At 40.6% G+C, this 19,946-nt stretch overlaps 3 protein-coding genes across 4 annotated transcripts in view; 1 reads left to right on the top strand and 2 right to left on the bottom strand.

The window, feature by feature from the left end:
• LOC112057241 (DNA polymerase subunit gamma-1, mitochondrial) overlaps nt 1–17,196 on the top strand; it is a 24,166-nt gene extending 6,970 nt beyond the window's left edge. For both annotated transcript variants that reach the window (XM_052888587.1, XM_052888588.1), the window contains exons 8-18: nt 675–893; nt 2,031–2,136; nt 5,074–5,204; nt 7,670–7,842; nt 9,413–9,536; nt 10,007–10,187; nt 10,597–10,769; nt 11,220–11,355; nt 12,344–12,512; nt 13,018–13,134; nt 16,987–17,196. In XM_052888587.1, the coding sequence (XP_052744547.1) occupies nt 675–893; nt 2,031–2,136; nt 5,074–5,204; nt 7,670–7,842; nt 9,413–9,536; nt 10,007–10,187; nt 10,597–10,769; nt 11,220–11,355; nt 12,344–12,512; nt 13,018–13,134; nt 16,987–17,182 (1,725 nt within the window). In that variant the 3' untranslated portion in view covers nt 17,183–17,196. The remainder of the gene's footprint in view (nt 1–674; nt 894–2,030; nt 2,137–5,073; nt 5,205–7,669; nt 7,843–9,412; nt 9,537–10,006; nt 10,188–10,596; nt 10,770–11,219; nt 11,356–12,343; nt 12,513–13,017; nt 13,135–16,986) is intronic.
• On the bottom strand, nt 13,683–16,396 carry LOC112055034 (speckle-type POZ protein-like). The gene has a single exon (XM_024095012.2). The coding sequence runs from the start codon at nt 16,045–16,047 to the stop codon at nt 15,025–15,027; it is 1,023 nt and encodes a 340-aa protein (XP_023950780.2). The 5' UTR covers nt 16,048–16,396; the 3' UTR covers nt 13,683–15,024.
• A 708-nt stretch (nt 17,197–17,904) lies between the features above and the next one.
• Nucleotides 17,905–19,628, bottom strand: LOC112055033 (AP-1 complex subunit mu-1). The gene is made up of 2 exons (XM_024095011.2): nt 19,475–19,628; nt 17,905–19,332 (listed from the first exon to the last, which is right to left on the bottom strand). The coding sequence occupies exon 2, from the start codon at nt 19,322–19,324 to the stop codon at nt 18,056–18,058; it is 1,269 nt and encodes a 422-aa protein (XP_023950779.1). The 5' UTR covers nt 19,325–19,332; nt 19,475–19,628; the 3' UTR covers nt 17,905–18,055.
• Between the last annotated feature and the right edge of the window lie 318 nt (nt 19,629–19,946).

Raw genomic sequence — 19,946 nt, 5'->3', positions numbered from 1 at the left:
TTATTTTTAGGGTTCCACACCCAAATAGTAAAACGGGATTTTTTTATGATTTTGTTCTCTACAAGCCTTTGACTATAATATCACCTAATGGTAAGTGTTGATGCAATCTAAGATGGAAGCGGGCTTGCTTGTTACGAGTAGGGTGGTAACTAGCCACGGCCGAAGCCTCCCACCAGCCTGACCGGGACCTATTCTCCTATTGAGAAAATCTCAATCTGCCCAGCTGGGGATCGAACCCAGAACCTCAGTTTCGTAAATCTACCGCGCATACCACTGCGGCACGGAGACCGTCAAAACTTTTTACAATCGATTACTTGATACTAATCAATTGTAAAAATTGTTCCTCAAAAAATTATAGACATATACTGACGCCGCGTGGTTTCACTCGCGTGGTTCCCGTTCCCGTAGGTATATAAAATATAGTCTATAGCCGTCCTCGATAAATGGGCTATCTAACATTGAAAGAATTTTTCAAATCGGACCAGTAGTTCCTGAAATTAGCGCGTTCAATCAATCAAACAAACAAACAAACTCTTCAGCTTTATAACATTAGTATAGATTTTGTTCATGAATTTGGGTGCGATACTAGTCCTTATGTAATTAGTCTAGAGTTCATTAGTCTTAAGATAACATTTTTGTTGTTGTTATACAATATGTATTGATGATGTTATTAGATAACTCCAAAACTCCTCCGTCTGAGTTGGGAGGGCTATCCCCTCCACTACCTCCAGTCCGAGGGGTGGGGCTTCCTAGTCCCGTACAGCAGGACCCAAGAGCCTGTCAGCGGAGAACCCGCTGTGCCTCTACTCAAATTGTTGGAGACTTGTCCTCTGATGAACTGCAAGGAGAGTGACTTCGAAGCAGACGTTCACATGCTGCCAAAAACTGTTGAGGTGGTATTTTTTTCGTTTATTTCTTCAAACTAATGTTGTAAAGAACTAAGAATTTGCTTTTTGGAGTTTACTCTTTAAGAATCGATTTTCATATACAATATGAAAAAAATATGGGCAGTAAAATTCGTTGAACGAATGACAGATTTACGTTTTTTGTGCGCAACCTATTTTGCGCACCTTTTACCGTGCGCTGCCGTCAACAGCGTGCACATGCGTGTGGGCGCGCACGCTGCGGCCTGCTGCTCCTCGGTTGCGCACCTTTCACTTTTCAGGCGAGCGTATTGAGACGTATATATTGTATGCTGCGGGCAACATACGCCTATTTAGACAGTCGATCTAAAAGAGTAAACTCCATTCGTGCGTCGGAGCTGAAACACATTTTTTTTATTACTGGACTACTTTAATTTTTTTTTTTACTAATGGAAAATATTATTAGCGAGCAACATAGTATAACGTAGCTGCGTTTGTGGTAAAAAAAACATCTCGAGCAGGTCTCAGGACTTGTGACTTTGGGAGTAGGTTTAAAGGATCCTTTCAGAATGCATTATAACTCACCTTTCCTGACCGATATGTTATCTATATATACTATACACAAAATCAATAACGCGACTGGCAGCGTGACGGTGTCTACGCTGTCTAACAAACAACTGAGCTCAAGTCATCAAATCACCTCTTATTTATACCAACACTGATACCTCCCCTCCACAAAAACATAAATAATGAATGTTAATATCACATTATAACAATATGCTCTGAAACTACTAAACTTATTTTAAAATTACACCAATGCAATTTACTCAGGTCTGGTAGGCCGTGGTTAGTTGCCACCCTACGGGCAAAGACGTACCGCCAAACGATTTAGCGTTCCGGTACGATGCGGCCTAGGCACGTTGAGTTCCGAAAATCAACTGCCCGTGGTTCGCGTCTTTCCAGTATTTATTCCCTTAAGAATGATACCAGACTATTCTGGAAACGCTTACACCCGTGTTGATTTCCACGAAATTCGATAAAAAACAATAACAAAAGATCGTAAACAACTCAAATGGTAAACACCTGGAGAGGCGACTCTGAACCTTATGTGTTAGTAATAAGGTTCTCCGTAACAATAGGCTGATAATGCCAATGATGATGCTACAGGAGGATCTAGGAAGGAGGGCGTACTACGCGCGCAAGAGTCGCGACGAGCAAGCGGCGGCCAATCAGTACCACGGGCTCGGAGTATGGTGTGGCCTGCAGATACAGGGTGAGTAGAGTTTAACGGGGAAAGACTAAATTCCACTTCTGATTATCGAAGGAAGACTTAATCACACGGGCTGAATATTGGGATCTCGTATCCCATGGACTGATATTGAATACTGCACACTGTTATAAATAAATAAAATAAAATAAATATAGTTAAACAATACACATCACTATCTAGCCCCAAAGTAAGCATACAGAGTAGCTTGTGTTATGGGTGCTAAGATAGTTGATATTATAATATTAATATACAATTATATACTACATATAAATACTTATATAATGCATAAATACACACAGACACTGGAAAACACCCATGCTCATCACATAAATATTTTCCAGTTGTGGGAATCGAACCCACGGCCGTGGATGCAGAAAGCAGGGTCACTACCCACTGCGCCACGCGGCCGTGCTATGCTATCGTAGTATGCATCGACTAGGTTCTACGATATACGTCAGGGATGGTAAAATACACAAAAAACCACTTTCAATCAATACCGGAACGATCGCTTAACTTACTACTACTCGTCTACACTCTAATTACAATATATTCAAATATAGCGCTGATACTATCAGATGTAAGCCAGGATTAACTATCGTATAGCAAGGGAGCAACCAGGAGCGTAATCACGGACTTGCAACCGCTGGTAGTAGGGTTAAAGACGTCTTTTACAGTTAACCAATACTCCTCTTCTCCGCTCGTGTTGGCTCAGTAAGTAACTAACAATGCCATGGCCTCACTATACTGATAACTGACTCACCCAATTCTCTCACTCACTGCTAAACTGACTATCGGACGACTGCAACTCCGTTCGCGTAAAATTACGTTTTTTTAATATTTGTCACCTTATAGCTTCGTCATTTATTTACAAATTTTGATAATTATTTTTTGTTTCTGTAATTTTGTGTTAAAATCTAATCAAAAGGAATACCTAAGTTAAGCATTGAATTGTCTCCGCAAATACTGAACCCATTCGAATATTGTTTCTATATTAAAGCTAGAACCTAACCCGACAGAATCTTTTAAATCCTTTTCAATCTGGTTTCCGCACTGGTCATAGTACGACTACTGCATTAGTAAAAATTACCGAAGATATTCGTTTTAATATGGACAATCAGTGTGTCACAGTGTTGGCCTTACTAGATTTCAGCAATGCATTTAATAATGTCGATTTCGAACTTCTACTAGCCAAACTAGCTTCTCTCAACATATCTCCTAATGTGATTGACTGGTTTCATAGTTACTTGTTCGGACGTCGGCAGCGTGTGCGAGTCAATGACTCTGTGTCTGATTGGTGCACAATTTCTGCCGGCGTACCGCAAGGTGGCGTGTTGTCTCCTCTTCTTTTTTCTCTTTTTATAAGTTCTATTACTCTTCAACTTACCTCGCTCTATCACCTGTATGCAGATGATCTCCAAATATATGCTCAGTCCAAACTGGCTGATTTACCCAATGCAATAGATGCCATAAATAAAGATTTAGATTGTATAGTGCAATGGAGTAAGGCTTATGGCCTTAAAGTCAATCCGTCTAAAACCCAAGTTATTATTATAGGCAGTCACAGTTTGGTTGCACGTATTGACTGGGATAATATTCCATACGTAATCTTTGATGGAACGCGTGTGCCATTTAGTGACACGGTTAAAAATCTCGGAGTTACTTTTGACAAGTATTTCACTTGGGCCCCTCAGGTAAGCAGAGTAAGTGGGAAGGTGTTTGCATCCGTGGGGTCACTTCGTAGGTTACGAAACTTCCTTCCTTTATCTACTAAAATTGCGCTTGCACAATCTCTCCTGTTACCAATTCTCGATTACGCGGACACTTGTTATCTAAATTTGAGTGAAGAATTACTGGATAAACTTGAGCGCATTCAGAATGTTTGTATAAGATTCATATTTGGACTTCGCAAATATGACCATGTTTCCGAATTTCGCGAAAAACTCAAGTGGCCCTCGATCCGCCTTCGCAGGAATACTCACATTCTGTCTTTTTTGTATAATGTCCTGTTTAATCCTACGACTCCGATTTATTTAAAAGAGCGTTTTAGCTTTCTAAGTGATACTCACTGTCGCTCCCTTCGCTCTGAAGACAACCTAATCTTAAAAATTCCTTCCCATAATACTTCCTTCTATTCTAAATCCTCTTCTGTTAAAGCTGCTCGGCTCTGGAATTCATTGCCCTTAGACATTCGGCGTGCCCAATCTCTAACCTCTTTCAAACGGCTGGTAAACATGCACTTTTTTCCTCCCTGCTCTTTTAATTTAACTTATTAATCCAAATTACGCTTGTATGTGTATTATGTTTATTTATTATTATTTTTGAATTATTTTGTTTATTTATTTTTCTTTTGTCTTCCCTTAGATGCCGTCTTGTTTTTATGTTTTGCAGGTTTTCATGTATGTATGTATGTATGTATGTGTGTATGTATGTATGTATGTATGTATGTATATATGTATGTATATATGTATTTCTTTGTATATATGTATGATGTAGTTAAGTATAGTCTATGTATTATTATTATGTATTATTGCTTAATATTTATGTATTTAAATTACTTAACTTTTCTTATTTTTTGTGTGCGTATACCCGAATCGGTGCTTACGTTTTTTTTTTCTCTTCCACAGTGGTTGTCTGGAAGAGATCGCTCTTTAGCGATAAGACCGCCATTTGTACATTAGTTTCTAAGTGTTATTATAAGTTATTGTTTATTTTTGTTTTTAAAGTACAATAAAGTATATTTCTTCTTCTTCTTCTTCTTCTAGAAGTACACTATCTCCGAGTGCTATAATAGTTAATAAACTTTCACTAAAGAATGGATTCTGGGCCGGATTAACGAGGTCTAAAGATTTTTTGAAAGAAGTTTTACTTCAACCGTGTGGTTTACAGCACCCCCTTTTTTCTTTTACTTTCTATAAAAAACTCTTTTATCTGCTCCCCCAGGTTGTTGCCACTTCCTGCGTCTCCCGCACAAAGACGGCCCCAAATACAAAGTGGGGAACCCCCTCGCCAAGGACTTCCTCAATATGTTCAGTCAGAACGTTCTCTCGGCGCAGGGGAATGAGGCTGAAAAGGTATACTTTTACTTTAAGCTTTTTTTTGAGTTAAACTCCTTTACTCATTGACTTGGAAAGTCAATGCGTTACAAAAAATGTAATCGGGCGAGGCGAACGGATATTCGGACGAGAGGAGCTAAAGGAGTTTTACTTCAGCCGTGCGATGTAAAGCGCATTCGTTTTTTTTTTTGGAAAATGCTTTGCCATATTTTTTTAATGTGACCAATATTCCCAACCAATATTCCAAATCCCCAGGACTATATTTAAAGGTATAATTTTATTTAACAACTAGCGGACGCCCGCGACTTCGTCCGCGTGAAAGTCGTTGTAAACTTTCAACTACCCCTATCCTACCCTATCCCAACCCTACCCCTACCCTACCCCTATCCTACCCTACCCTACCCCTACCCTACTCATTAAGGCTGCACTTCTTTATTTATTCCCGTTACACAAAAATAATCCATATAACATGAATTAGTATTCACGCGCGATGGCTTAGCGTATTTCTTGTATAACTTTGGTATTTCTTTACCGATTTTTATGATTTCTTTTTTTATTGAATAGGTAATAATGTTAACTTTTTTAGTTAGGGATGAGTGATGAGTGTTATAAACATAAGAGTAGACAAATATAATTAGATAGCACCGAACTGCTAAGCTATCGGGAGTTACACGTGTTATTGTGAGTCAACCATAAAAGATAGACATATATATGCTGTTGTGTTTTTATAGATAATTTTAAGGAGAACATTTCCGTCATACATGATTTCCATGTAGCTTTAACCATTAAGGCTGTACACGCGGCGGAAGCTTAAAAAATTGAGTAACTTCTCCCGTTTTCTCAACATTTCTCTTCACTGCTCTGCTCCTATTGATCGTAGCGTAATGAAAAGTATACTATAACCTGCCCAGGAGTATGTAGAATAATTGTACCAAGTTTCGTTAAAATCCGTCCAGTAGTTTTTGTTTCTATAACGAACATACAGACAGACAGACAGACAGACAAAAATTTTACTGATTGCATTTTTGGCATCAGTATCGATCACTAATCACCCCCTGATAGTTATTTTGGAAATATATTTCATGTACAGAATTGACCTCTCTACAGATTTATTATAAGTATAGATAATTCTATAACTATCAAAACTTCAGTTTTTAAGTGAATTTTTGTACGTGATTATGCGTCCTTTTATTTTAAGAGGTCAATGACTTTAGATCATTATCATATAGTTTTGATGGAGGGGTAACCTCAAGCGTTATTTATATTATAGAAGTTGATTGGTTTGATCCCTTCGGTGATGAGCTACGAGTAGGAAGGTATACTTGAAGCCGACCGTACGTCGAACGCCTTACATCGCAAGCTGTTCCCGCCAACCGATTGCTACCCCTTTCTAACTCCCTACTATTTACGGAAACTAGTCGCGCCACCTAGCGTCTGCACGAGCCAACTCGAGATTGAACGACGTCATATCCGTTTTAGACTACTATATGCTACACTAATATAATAATTTCAAAAATTGGTTTGTCGTATTCTGTTGTGTGTTGAGTGTGTTATCAATAGAATACAAACCCTTGAAGAAAAATTACATGTGAAATGACCCAACGTGAATAACGCTTAGAAGGCTGTTACTATATCAGAAAATAACTCTGAGCACTATGCCGTCAATTGTGAGTGGAACAGGTGAGTATGCGAGTGAAGAGTAAGGCTTGCGACCCTTATCTTTCAACTCCTGCGCTGGAAATATGTACGGCGTTTTCGGGTAAAGTATCTGTATATGTGTACAAAAGGAATTGCACAAATGCCGTACAGTAATAAATGACCTATTTTGCTTCTGCTGTTGTTGATGAATTATCATTTGTTCTGACGTTCGGCACCACTATTTTAGTACGGCACTAGGGTTTTCGACATTTATTACATTAATAATTAGTCATAATTCATCATTTGTACCTGAAAAATTCCATTCACTCGCGTACTCACCACTGTACCGCTATAAATGACGCATAATGCTTAGAGTTATTTTCTGATATAGTAACAGCCTTCTAAGCGTTATTCACGAGGGTTCATTTCACAGGTAATTTTAGTTCAAGGGCTTGTAGTCTACAATCGTTGGTCTTTCATTCAGCAGTGGGTCTCAGACTAAATATATAAGGATATATAGTATCGCACCCAAATTCACGAACAAAATTTTCTGCCATTTTCTAAGGAAAACGAGCTTAGATTTCATACTTATCTTATACTAAACTAGCAGTTTTTGTTCGTTTTTTACACCATTTAACTACATAAGAAGGTATTCTTACGGAGGTTTTTAACCGACGGACACGATTGTAAACTATGAAACATCGATTCTATAAAGACAGGGTTGATAATCGCATAAGATCGTTGATCATATACTTTGACAGAAAAATAATGTCTTGCGAGGCAGGTCTTTATCTAATTAGTCTGAGGCAGTGGGTATCACGATGACGATGATTACATTGGGCCAGGTGCTGTCGTTCGGTCGCATGATGTCGTACTGGCGCAACAACCGCGAGCGAGTGATGGGGCAGCAGGTGGTGTGGCTGCCCCACGGCGCGCTGCCGGCCCGCCTGCGGCGTGTCGCGCGGCGGTACGGCGCCATCGTACCGCAGGTCGCGGTCTGCGGGACGCTCACCAGACGGTATTAATCTTTTTTTTTTTTTCCTTGAGGAGGAAAAAATCCCTGCGGACTCATGCCCTGCCTGTCGACAGGGCACGTCCGACTTGCACGGACTAAAATAACCTCCTCTACTCCGAAGCGACGTTCTGTCCGCCCGATCCAACGGCGACCTACCCGCAATAAGTGATTATTTTGTTTCACGAAGTAAAAATTTATGTCATTTATGTGATCTTATTAGGTATTTTACTTGTGTACCTGTACTATTATGAATTCTGTGCTTGTGTTAGAATAAATATTTATTGTTATTCATTAGTTAGGTATATAATTATCTAGTTTGTATACATCGCTTAAATATTTTTAAAAGGCGTGCCACCCTAAAAATGTGTTTATGTGATAAGTCCTAAATAATGTAATATATTTAAGGTTGCATTATTTAATTTTTGTATATTACTGTATTCTTATAAATAAATAAATAAATAAAAATATATACTCCAAGGTCGGCACGGGACCGCACTGCATTACTTCATGCCCCCCTCTTGCGAATTTTCTCTTTTCTTTTTCTCATCTTTTTCTCAAACCTCTCTTCTCCTCATTGTTTCTTTTATCATTTGCGCGTATGCGTAGACGGTATTCATCTAGAACATCGTCTCCCAACCTGTGGTCCGCGGACCCGTGGGGATCCGCGAGTATGTGTATGGGGGTCCGCGGTGTCATGTCTGGACCATACATAAATGTTGATGTCTCGTAATCGCTACGCTTATTGCACTGATTTGAGATTACAACTTATTAGCAACATCAACCCATATATCGCTGATTTAGTTGCAAAAAAACAACACCAACCTTTACATTATTTTTTTTTCATAATAAACAGTAATAAGTACCTAACTAACTAAAATAAATACCTAATCGAATTTTTTTGCTGTTATATTATTTATTGCAAACTGCAAACGCGAGCTTATGACAACTATAATTAGGCGGAAGGTTGCATTTTTCGGACATCTGCAAAGAGGACCCCTCTACGAGTCTCCTAGGTTGATCCTAGAAGGCAAGATAGTCGGAAAAAGGGCACAAGGACGGCAGAGACGTAAATGGGTGGACGATATTAAGGAGTGGACCAAGAGTAATTACAGCCAGCTGAAAAATATGTCAAGTGATCGGAAAAGTCTCCATCTGATCGCCAAACTTCTTCTCGTCGTTTTATCGTGGTATGTACCCGTTTAAATATCATTCATAATGAACAACCACGAAATAAGTTTAAAATCATTACGCCAAACTTCAGTTTGAAGAGGGCACCTGATGATGATATTATTTAGGGGTCCGTGAAAACTGTGCTTGATTACCTATCCTAGTGGTCCGTGGCTGAAAAAGGTTGGGAAACGCTGATCTAGAATACTTTCACTTGGCACCAATTTCGATACGATAGCTGCCCGCGTACTGTGCAAATATAAATGTAGCTCCATAATACTTTACAACTTTTAGCAACATCGCTTACTGTCAAGCATGATTGCTGCCAAGCCCTAGCCTATAAAATGTAAAAAGAAAACCTACTAAGGTCATTGTAACCTTATTTTTCAAATTTGTAAATGTGTAGAGCGTCGGAGCCGACGTGGATGACGGCCAGCAACGCTCACAAAGAGCGCATCGGGTCGGAGCTGCGCGCGATGGTGCAAGCGCCGCCCGGGTACAGACTTGTGGGCGCCGACGTTGACTCGCAGGTTAGTCTCGCACAGGTAGAGCTCTTTGAAGAGCCGCGATAGCCCAGTGGATATGACCTTTGACTTCGATTTGGAAGGCGTATGTGTGATTGTACCATTATTTAGTGTTAGAGGAAACACATCGAGCAGGTCCCAGGACTTGAGAGTAGGTTTAAGGGATTCCTTTAGAATGCCACCATAACTCACCTTCCCTGCCCGTTGTAAGAGTAAGTTCGGATCCGATCCGGGGCATGCATCTCCAACTTTTCAGTTATGTATGCATGTTAAGAAACCTGCATACGTGAGAACTTTCTTGATTCTTTGCGTGAGTAAAGTCTGCTAACCCGCATTGAGTGAGCGCGTGAGACTAACGCGTCTCTTGAGAGGAAACTCGTGATCATGATGATGATAAGAGCTCTTAGTGTCAGAAAATGTCGAAAATGGCGAATTTCATCTTTGACCTGGAATCAAAAAAAAAGTAAAACTTGCAGGAATTGTGGATAGCGGCACTGTTGGGAGACAGCGGAATAGGACTGTGCGGGGGCAGCGCGTTCGGCTGGGCCGTGCTGGCGGGGGACAAGCGCTGCGGCAGCGACCTGCACTCGCTCACCGCCCGAGCCGCCGACATCAACAGGGACCACGCCAAGGTCATCAACTACGCCAGGATATACGGTGAGTGCGTGATGTATCGGGCCGTGCGGGGCAGGGCAGCTCTCAGCAACCCGCTTGACATTGTCGGTCCACCTATTGGGGGTCGACCAACACTGTGCTTTCTGGTCGCTATTCTAGCACTTTTGAACCACAACGTCCATCAGCTTTTCGAACTATGTGCCCTGACCATAGGAGCTATGTTAGTGTAATCTTCATATTTTACAGCTCGACTATAGCAGTTCCGAAATAGGGCGGTAGTCTCTGGCTCTACTGAACAGATTTTGAAAATTCTTTTATCAAGAAAGCCACGTTGTTTGTGAGTGTCATAGGCTAGGCTAGGCATATTTTATCTGCGTATTCTTAGGGGATTTCGTGGTTGAAACCGCAGGTAGTCGCCTATTATAATTATAGTCGTATAAAAAACAAACAGGTGCCGGGCAGAACTTCGCCGAGCGTCTACTGAAGCAGTTCAACCCAACCATGACTATATCGGAGGCGAAGAGCAAGGCTGCCAAGATGTTCACCACGACCAAGGGCCGCCGTGTGTATCGCCTCAAGGAGAAGTACATGCAGGGATTCGTGGACGAGGATACTGGAGATCAGGTTAGTTCGAAATTCTCCCGAAAAATTTGCGACATCTTTGGCGCAGTTGATACTGGTGTAATTCTCTTCAGAGAGGTCCAGTTTTGGATTCCCAGTTAGGGTCAGTTCAGGATTTCATCATCATCATCATTAACAGCCGATGGACGTCCACTGCTGGACATGGGCCTCTTGCATGGACTTTCAAACAACCGGTCATCCAGCGGCTCCCTGTAGTCCGCTTGATATCCTCAGTCCACCTAGTGGGGGGGGGGGGGCACAGCAGACCGAAGTCGGTATGAAACCAGATAAATTGCCGTGGACCCCGCGTACGAATCGTGAACCCCCATTTTTATGTCACGTCAACATTAACCCCGCCAAGTCTTCCGTAGACTCCTGGGGTCCATCTGGAAAACTTTGGGAATCGATGAACTAAACCAACGGTGAATCCTAAAAGTAGTGTGGTCACTACAGCCGTTGGAGATGTCGGGCTACCAAGCGATGCGGCTCGCCAAGCTGAGCGGGAAGAAGCTTGAGGAGATGTTCCACCGCGGACGCTGGGTCGGCGGCACCGAGTCGCTCATGTTCAACAAGCTGGAGGAAATCGCTGGTACGATTAACATCACTATCATCGTTATTCGGCACACTGCTGAGCTCGAATCGCCTCTCAGAGTGAGAGGGGTTAGGCCTATAGGCCACCACGCTGGCTCAATGCGAATTGGCAGACTGCACACACGCAGAGAATTGAGAAAATTCTCTGGTATGCAAGTTTCCTCACGATGTTTTTCCTTCACTGTTTGAAACACGTGATATTTAATTTCTTGAAATGCGCACAACTGAAAAGTGGGGTCTAAGTGGGGTGGCAAAATATGTCAGTCTCCTGCATTCGTCTCTATTACTCGTCAACTCATCATCCACTCCCTTTACACACATGTCCTCTTTTACGAGTAAACACTCCAACCATCTCTTCTTTGGCCTTCCTCTCCTTCGTTAGATCTTCGCACCAATACTGGACGCCGCCAGGTACGGCAATAGTTTCTTGGCTAGGGATGTGTTTTACTTCCTCCGGGTTTACTAAGAAATACCCTTGGGGGAGGTTTATGTATTAGAGCTGGGCAATTGTATAGAATGTGCAGAGGTGTTTCCTCTGCCTCTAGACAGAGTCTGCACAGATCTGTGTCCCAGAGCTTAAAGTTGAACATGTCTATTAAGTCTACAGTGCCTGCAGTCTTCTGAGGCAGTCTTCTTATTCTGCGAGCGCTTTGGATTCATTCCTGGAAGTTGCACCTAGTTTTTAGGAGTAAATACAGTAACCCACCACCTTTCAAACTCTCAGTAATTTGGGCCGAATCGAGGAGGCCGAGTCTTTAGGAGTAGGGACAACCCACCACCTCCCATGGCCTTTTCAACCTCTCGGTTATTTGGGCCGAATCGAGGGAGGAGCGAACCCGGTACTTGCGTGTTCTTGACTCCCTACAAGTTATTTCTTTTGTCGTTCCTTGTCCCTTTTCTTCACTCTCTTAGTCTTTAGGAGTGAAACTTGAATGGAATAGAAGAATGAAGTGAAACTTAGGCTTAAAAGTGTAAAATGTTGGCAGACTCGGAGTCGCCGGCGACAGCGTTCCTGAGCGGGCGACTGTCGCGCGCGCTGGAGCACGCGGGGGGGCGCTGGGGCGGCACGCGCCTCAACTGGGCGGTGCAGAGCGCGGCCGCCGACTTCCTGCACCTCATGCTGGCCAGCATGGCGCACCTCGCGCCCCGCGCCAGGTACACTGACCCCCCACAGGCACCGGCGCGCGCTGGAGCACGCGGGCGGGCGCTGGGGCGGCATGCGCCTCTACTCACGCCCCCGCCAGCACACTGACTCCCTTCAGGCACGCGCTTCTACTCGCAGGCACCGGTGCGTCAGCCCCCGGGTTCACTGAGTCATACCCCGAAGCTTTTCAAGTCACCTAATGGCGTTTGAATTTTCACAAGCTCCTAAACCCTCCCAAATGGGTAGGAATACAAAAAGGCAGCCACCGAGGGCGAATTAGTGAGCAAGAGTCCTATAGGGAAGAGCCTACCTTCCCTAAGTTTTGCTTGAAAATTGATGTAGATCGATCCCTATCTGTTGGATGTCCACCCACCCACAGTTATTTAACCTAAGTTAGTCTTTTCAGACTACTTGGAGCGAAACAGGAATATTATTCATATTAAAAAAAAGATAAAGAAATATTTTCTGAAAAATAAAAATTAAAATTATAACTAAAAATGTTAGTTTTTTTTTCAGGTTCTGTCTTAGCTTCCACGATGAAGTGAGATACTTGGTTCCCGAAGAGTATAAGTATGAGACAGCGCTGGCCTTGCAGATTACCAACCTTTTTACCAGAGGATTTTGTTCTCAAAGGTATGTTTCATCATTCTCAACCCAAGTTCGGCTCACTGCGGAGCTCGAGTCTCCTCTCAGAATGAAAGGGGTTACGCCAATAGTCCACTTCACACACACAGAGAATTAAGAAATTCTCTGGTGTGCAGGTTTCCTCACGATGTTTTTCCTTCACCATTTGAAACATATGATATTTCATTTCTTAAAATGCACACTGCTGAGAAGCTAGAGATGCAACTCCAACTTGCCCCAGACTGGATTCAAACCCAGACACTCCGGCAGAGGTCATATCCACCGGACTATGATGGCTCTAAGGAGTCGTCCCCCCCCTTTTTAGAGGTTAGAATAGTGAATAGTGGTTAGCCATGCAGCTTTAATAACCAGATTATAGGTTCGAGTCAGGGCTTTTCTTTTTGTTATAAAGTCAAATATTATCTGCCCGCCATACATTGGAGCAGCATGGTGTGTTGAAGCTCCATATCCCCTCTCCTATAAGGAGCGAGGCCTGGCCCTGCAGTGACTGTTCAAATATTGTGACAATGAAACAAACTAAAAATTAAACTGCTGTAAACACTATGACAACAACTTTATTATATCATTTATACAGTATTGCAACTACATACTGACTGCATACAGTAATCCATTTCATCTTCTCACTAGAATGTGTGAGAACTTTTTGTTTCCCAACCAATGGTTGACTCACTACCATACTTGACTTGTTACATAAGTGCTTCTATAAAAGCCTATATGGAAATAAATTAATTTTTGAATAAATAAATAAAAATAAATAGGGCAATGAATTTTATCAGGGCATTCTCTGGAAGATAGAGGTAGTTGTCCAACAACATATAGTACTTTTAATAAATATGTGATACAAAATTTCTATATGTTGAATTTTTTTCAATTTGTGAACAACATAATTTCATGTGGACTCATTGTGTCTTTTACCATTATATATATTTTTCCTAGAGGTTCTTAAACTAACTGTAAACATGTAAATACTATTTATTCAGTAGATGACATCCACTCAGCGGCAGATTTACCCAAGGTCCAGTAGGCTCTGGTATAGGGCAGCCATTTGTCAGAAAAAATGTAGGAATAAGCAATGAAAAATAACTTTCTCTTTGTCAATTTCTTTTTCTTACACTTAAAACCGTTTTTGAGTTCTATTTAAATGTGCAATTTTCCCCAAGATTTTGGAGAATATTACAAAATTAATTGATTTTGATAAAAGGCAGCTAACACTTTAGGGCCTAGAGCAACAAAACTACAAATCTGCCACTGGTACTACTTGCATTGGCGTATCATTAAAACAATTAACTTGTTTTGTAATATTGCATTTCAAAATTCCACTGGAACCGCTGTCCTAGGGTAGGCCTAGCCCCCGACATCAAGTCTATTATTAGTATGATAATAGAATTCCATATTGGTAGCCCAGAATTCTAGGGTTTTTTTTTTTATTCTTTACAAGTTAGCCCTTGACTACAATCTCACCTGATGGTAAGTGATGATGCAGTCTAAGATGGAAGTGGGCTAACTTGTTAGGAGGAGGATGAAAATCCACACCCCTTTCGGTTTCTACACGGCATCATACCGGAACTCTAAATCGCTTGATGGTATGTTTTTGCCGGTAGGGTGGTAACTAGCCACGGCCGAAGCCTCCCACCAGCCAGACCTGGACAAATTAAGAAAATCTCAATCTACCCAGCCGGGGATCGAACCCAGGACCTCCGTCTTGTAAATCCACCGCGCATACCACTGCGCCACGGAGGCCGTCAAAATCCGGTGGGCACGGCCACCTGGCCCCTCCACTATGTATGCCTATGACTACTTGTGATTAAGAAATTCACCTTGCCGCAAAAATATACTTGCACGGAAAAGCATCAGTTACATTGAATTGCAGTTCCAAAATTATTTTATATCTTCAGCCTCAATATCATCAGTCATGATGTACTCATAAATTGTTTTAATTAGTTCTATGGACTTTATTTTAGCCCATCCCTCAGTTTTGGTTATCAGCTGAGCTTGGCCGTCTTTGATGAATTCCAGCGTCAATAGCTTCAGTGTTTTGGCAGAGTGCAAATCAGCAAGCTGCAGAGTTTCTATAACATTTTCCACAGTCAACCGTTTGTGCAATGCTTCCTCGCACAAACTCTTCAATCTGCTGAGCTGGTAGAAATCGGCTGCAGCCAATAAACGTTCGGGAATCTCGTCTACTCTCGGTGCTTTGTCGCTGTAAATGAATTTCAATACTTCTATCAGAACTTCAGCTTCCAGAGGAGATTCCACAATGTTTGTCTGACATTCTATAGTGCTGTGCTCGAAATGAGCCTTCAACACAACACTGCGGCTGGCTAATACGGCTTTATGGACTTTGTACTCGTTTCCTTCTGCGGATTTCATGATAACGTCAGAAAATAAGCCAGTTAGTAGCATATTTTCAAAATCATAACTTAACTGTGTCTCGGGAATGTTAGATCTTTCTACTTTAATATTATTGGAGATCTTAAATTGAAATTTAAGCCTCAGGCTGCCGTCAATTAGAAGGAATGTATCGCTGCCATTGTTACTGGCTATATCCCGTTTGTACAACGTAGCCAAGTACTGCCACTTGTTGCCTTGCACTGTTTGATACTCTTTTATCACTATGGAGCGTTCTTCGAAACGCTTTAAACATACTGTGAGTATGGATTGCAGAAACACAGGATTAGGTGACAAATAATAAATTTCTATTATTTCATTCTCTTGACCCAAGAATTGCAACTTCAACTGGATACCGGACTTTATATCACGATTACCGTGGTCGAGTTTGTCCGTCCGAAACTCTCTAACAGTTTTGTTTTCAAGTAATTTGATAAAACACGGCACGGTCCATATCAGAGTGTTGATTTTCGTTTGACCCTCCATACGAATCGTATAATTTAGACTTGACATCTTAGAGGATCTTTTAAAATCTTATCAGTTGTTAAATTATTAGTCGCAAGCCACAATAGGATGTTTTAAGCGTTTTGTATATTTCTTTTTTCTGAATTTACCTCTGAAATCGGAAAACCACAAACTCGATTACTCGACAAACTGTTTTCGTTTTCTTTTTTTTTTTTCAATTCGATAAATGTTTATGGTCCTGGATACCAGTCCTTTTTACTTTTTTTAAAACGGGCTTTACGACTGTTGAGTTCTAGAATATTTGAGCCTACTATCTGGTTTTCTTTTTAGGGTTCCGTAGTCCACAAAGAATTACCATGTATAGTTTCGCTATGTCCGTTGCGTTGTGGTTTTAGCGAAAAAACTATTACTACTAGAAAGCTGATTTTTTGCATAAGTATGTACCTACCTACATTAAAAATGTAGACAAAGTCGTAAAAAAAAATCTTGGAATATCATTTTTTAGGGAACCTACCCCTACATGTAAAATGGGATGTGAATTTCTTATAATTGTTATCGCATAGTATGGGGTATCATTGGAAAGGTCTTTGAAAGATTTAAGGCTTGCTAATATTATTTTTCGATTTAGGTACTTTATGAAAGTTTTAAGTGCTATATTTTGCTAGAGTTAATCGGTTATTTATTGTAGATTCCTGAAAAATTTCATAGGTGTAGGATATACCTACAATGATATTAAAAGGAAAACTAACAGCTAAGCAGCGATTACCATTTTTTCTCGTCTATCCCAATGTGTGGGGTATCGTTATCGTATTTTTGTGCATTTTAAGGGTTTGAAGTGCTAATTTAATCTAAGGAACCCTACACTGCCGGTGGCTTTGTATATTGGCAGCCTGTAATCTGTTAGTGTAAGGGTTTTCATGCGGATAAAGTTAAGTGGTCACTAGTCAGTAGGTATGTATAGTTGTAATTCAAAAATGTTTGTTATAGGGTGGGGATACATGATCTGCCAATGTCGGTGGCGTTCTTCACGTCAGTGGAAGTGGACCAGGTCCTGAGGAAGGAGGCCAACCTGTGCTGCACCACACCTTCCAACCCTCATGGATTGGAAAAAGGCTACGGGATACCCCATGGGGAATCTTTGACTATATTTGATGTATTGGAGAAGTGTAACTCAAATAAATAGATCCACCCTAACAATATTTTTTTATTTCTTTTTCAGTGAATAAGGTTATTTAATGAATTGAGTATTGCCACCTTGGTTCAGTGGTTAGCCTTTGTGGTTTCAGATTACGAGGCCCTGGGTTTGAGATACTGAGCTAATTTTCTTTCAGAATAAGACATTTTCAGTATAAAATCTCAGCCAAGAGTCTGGAACTTGGCGGTACCCCCTGTGCCTCAGAGAGCACGATAAGCCATCGGTTTAAGTCTTTATCATTAATAACTGATAGTGATTGTTAAAAAAAACATAATTAATATCAACCTTCACTCCAGCCAACCCGCATTGAAGAAGTGTAAGTGTCAACAACATATTATCTAGTGAAGAGTGAATTGTCAACCAATAGCAGTGGAATCTAAAATATTGACCACCAGTCAATTTCATCACTATTAGACCCAATCAGCTTCTTCTTTCCTGGGCTTTTGCCACACTTGGCCACTAAAGTTAGCTGTTGTGTGTTTTGTATGTATTACCCAATCAGCTTATTAGGTCACTGCAGAGCTATATTACTCATTATAGAATAGATTAGTTGTATAGTATATATTCATAGATCCAAAGTCTGCGAACCAGTTTTATTAAACCAATTATGAATCTATTCCTGTTATTAAGGAGCACATAACTTCAAGTCAATTATTAAATATTACTTCCCTTCTTACTATCTTATCCTTTAGTTACATCAAAAGAACAAGTTTTAATATTCTGATTATTTATTATATGGTCAAATATTTCTTACAATAATACTTCCAAAATATGATTAAGATAAAATTACAGCAAGTACATAATTATTAATATTCTAGGTGCAATTTATAAATAAAAGGAATGCAAGAAAGTAGTCTTGTTTCAGTTAGTTCTCAACTGATAGTCACCGTTCTGTGTTATGTATCTAACCCAGGGGAGAGCTTGATAACCACTCTTCTCAATGATCTTGAGATATCTGACTTGGATACCAGAGGTGGTGAAATATGGGATTTCGAATTTGACTTGGATTGGTGGCTTGCCGTCTGTGTCCTCACATTCAACAGACGGTAGACCAAAGTGAGCTCTCATTAAGTACTCCTTGCCTCCGGGGAACGATTTAATGGACCAGGTGATAGCATTTTGCTCAGGAGTGTATTTAACACTTCCAATAGTGGTCTTGAATTTTGGTGAATCAGCATCTGCTGGGACAGGAATGATTATCTCGACATTATTGGCTGTCGACCGTCGCTTAAACTGTGACTTGGCTTTGATCATGTACTCAACTCTGGAGTGTGCATGTCGTTCAATCACAGACTCAATCCATATCAACGGTTTCACATGTGTATTCAATCTGTACGACATTAGTTCAAATTCACCATCTGGTGGGATGAAAGAAATAGTTCTGTCATTTTCAAATCTCGACAATCGCACACACTGGTGGAATTTTACATCTTCTAATTCAACTGACTTTGATTTACCCCGGCCTGTACTCTCAAATAGGACTTTATCATTCAACCCAAGTCTCAATTCAGGCATACCAGACAAGTAAACTCTCATTTTGATCGCTCCAACAATTTCACTCCTCAGAACGTTTCCATTAGAGTTAGCCAACAAGTTAACAGATTCAATCACATCAAGGAATACTTCATTTTTCCTGTATTTAATGCCTTCTGACCTCCATGACACAGCATTGGTGACCGCCATGGGGATGCGAGGCTGCATTTCTAGTTTATGGCCCTCCTGTGTGATGTACTCTTGAAGTATCTTGCTGTCTGTGGTCTGTGGATAGCCAAAGTCCAACAGTTCGTCTAACAACTCGTAAATTACGACGAAGTTATCGCGAATACTCTCCTCCTCCAATTCTTTGAAGTATTCAGTCATGACTTCAACTATTTTATAAAGAAAGACAAAGACGAGCGCAATGTTGGCGTTTTTCTTTGTTGTGGACACGATGTAGAGGTTGTTAGTCTTGATATAAGCAAAGGTGCACTCACTAGTTTGTAGTAATGGAGTCAACATTCCTTCTTCCTCCTTCTCCATTAACAAGGGCATAAATTTGTCTATCACACCCATATCCACATCGCCACGGTAGTTTCTCGAAATGAGAACTTTACCTTTCACATCTAATATGTATATCGCCGACGAAGACATCTTAGTACCTGAAATAGAGACTTATCATTGAGCAAAGAATTGGATTATGTTGTAAACTTAACAATTCTAAAACCATACAAGTTCCTATTGCCACAATGTATAATATAGCAAATCCTTTTGAAATTAATGAGGATATAAATATGTAAATACCTTATAAACTTGTACTAGCTTCGAGAATAAGTTTTTAATTAAAAATCATAGCTGCTCCGCAAAATTTATTCGTGTCGTGAACAAGAACAAGATGACGCAATTGACATTGACAAAATATTTTTGACATTTTTGAAAGAGAGAAAAAGACAATGGTAAACAACACATTAGTGAACAAATAGATAAAGATTCTAGGCTTTTGAGTCACGTGTAAACATAGATTTACGAGTCGGTACAACATATAAATTATTATTGTAAGTCATATTATATAAAATGGTGATCCTTTAGGTATAGACTAATCTCGTTGTGGTTAAAAAATATATCTCTTGTTTTATTGTCCCTATAATTTTTTTGATCACTTTTACATAAATATAAAAAAATAGCGGACGCCCGCGACTTCGTCCGCGTAAATTTCGATGTTAACTTTACTACTACCCCTACCCTACCCTACCCCTACATCTACCCTACCCCAACC

This window comes from Bicyclus anynana, chromosome 23 (genome assembly GCF_947172395.1).
Source record: "Bicyclus anynana chromosome 23, ilBicAnyn1.1, whole genome shotgun sequence".
NCBI classification, from domain to species: domain Eukaryota; kingdom Metazoa; phylum Arthropoda; class Insecta; order Lepidoptera; family Nymphalidae; genus Bicyclus; species Bicyclus anynana.
The sequence above is the reverse complement of the archived record's forward strand: the minus strand, read 5'-3'. Positions and strand labels throughout refer to the sequence as shown.

What these genes read in the sequence shown, in the direction of transcription:
- LOC112055034 (XM_024095012.2), bottom strand. Translation starts at nt 16,047, where the DNA reads ATGTCAAGTCTAAATTATACGATTCGTATGGAGGGTCAAACGAAAATC.
- LOC112055033 (XM_024095011.2), bottom strand. Translation starts at nt 19,324, where the DNA reads ATGTCTTCGTCGGCGATATACATATTAGATGTGAAAGGTAAAGTTCTC.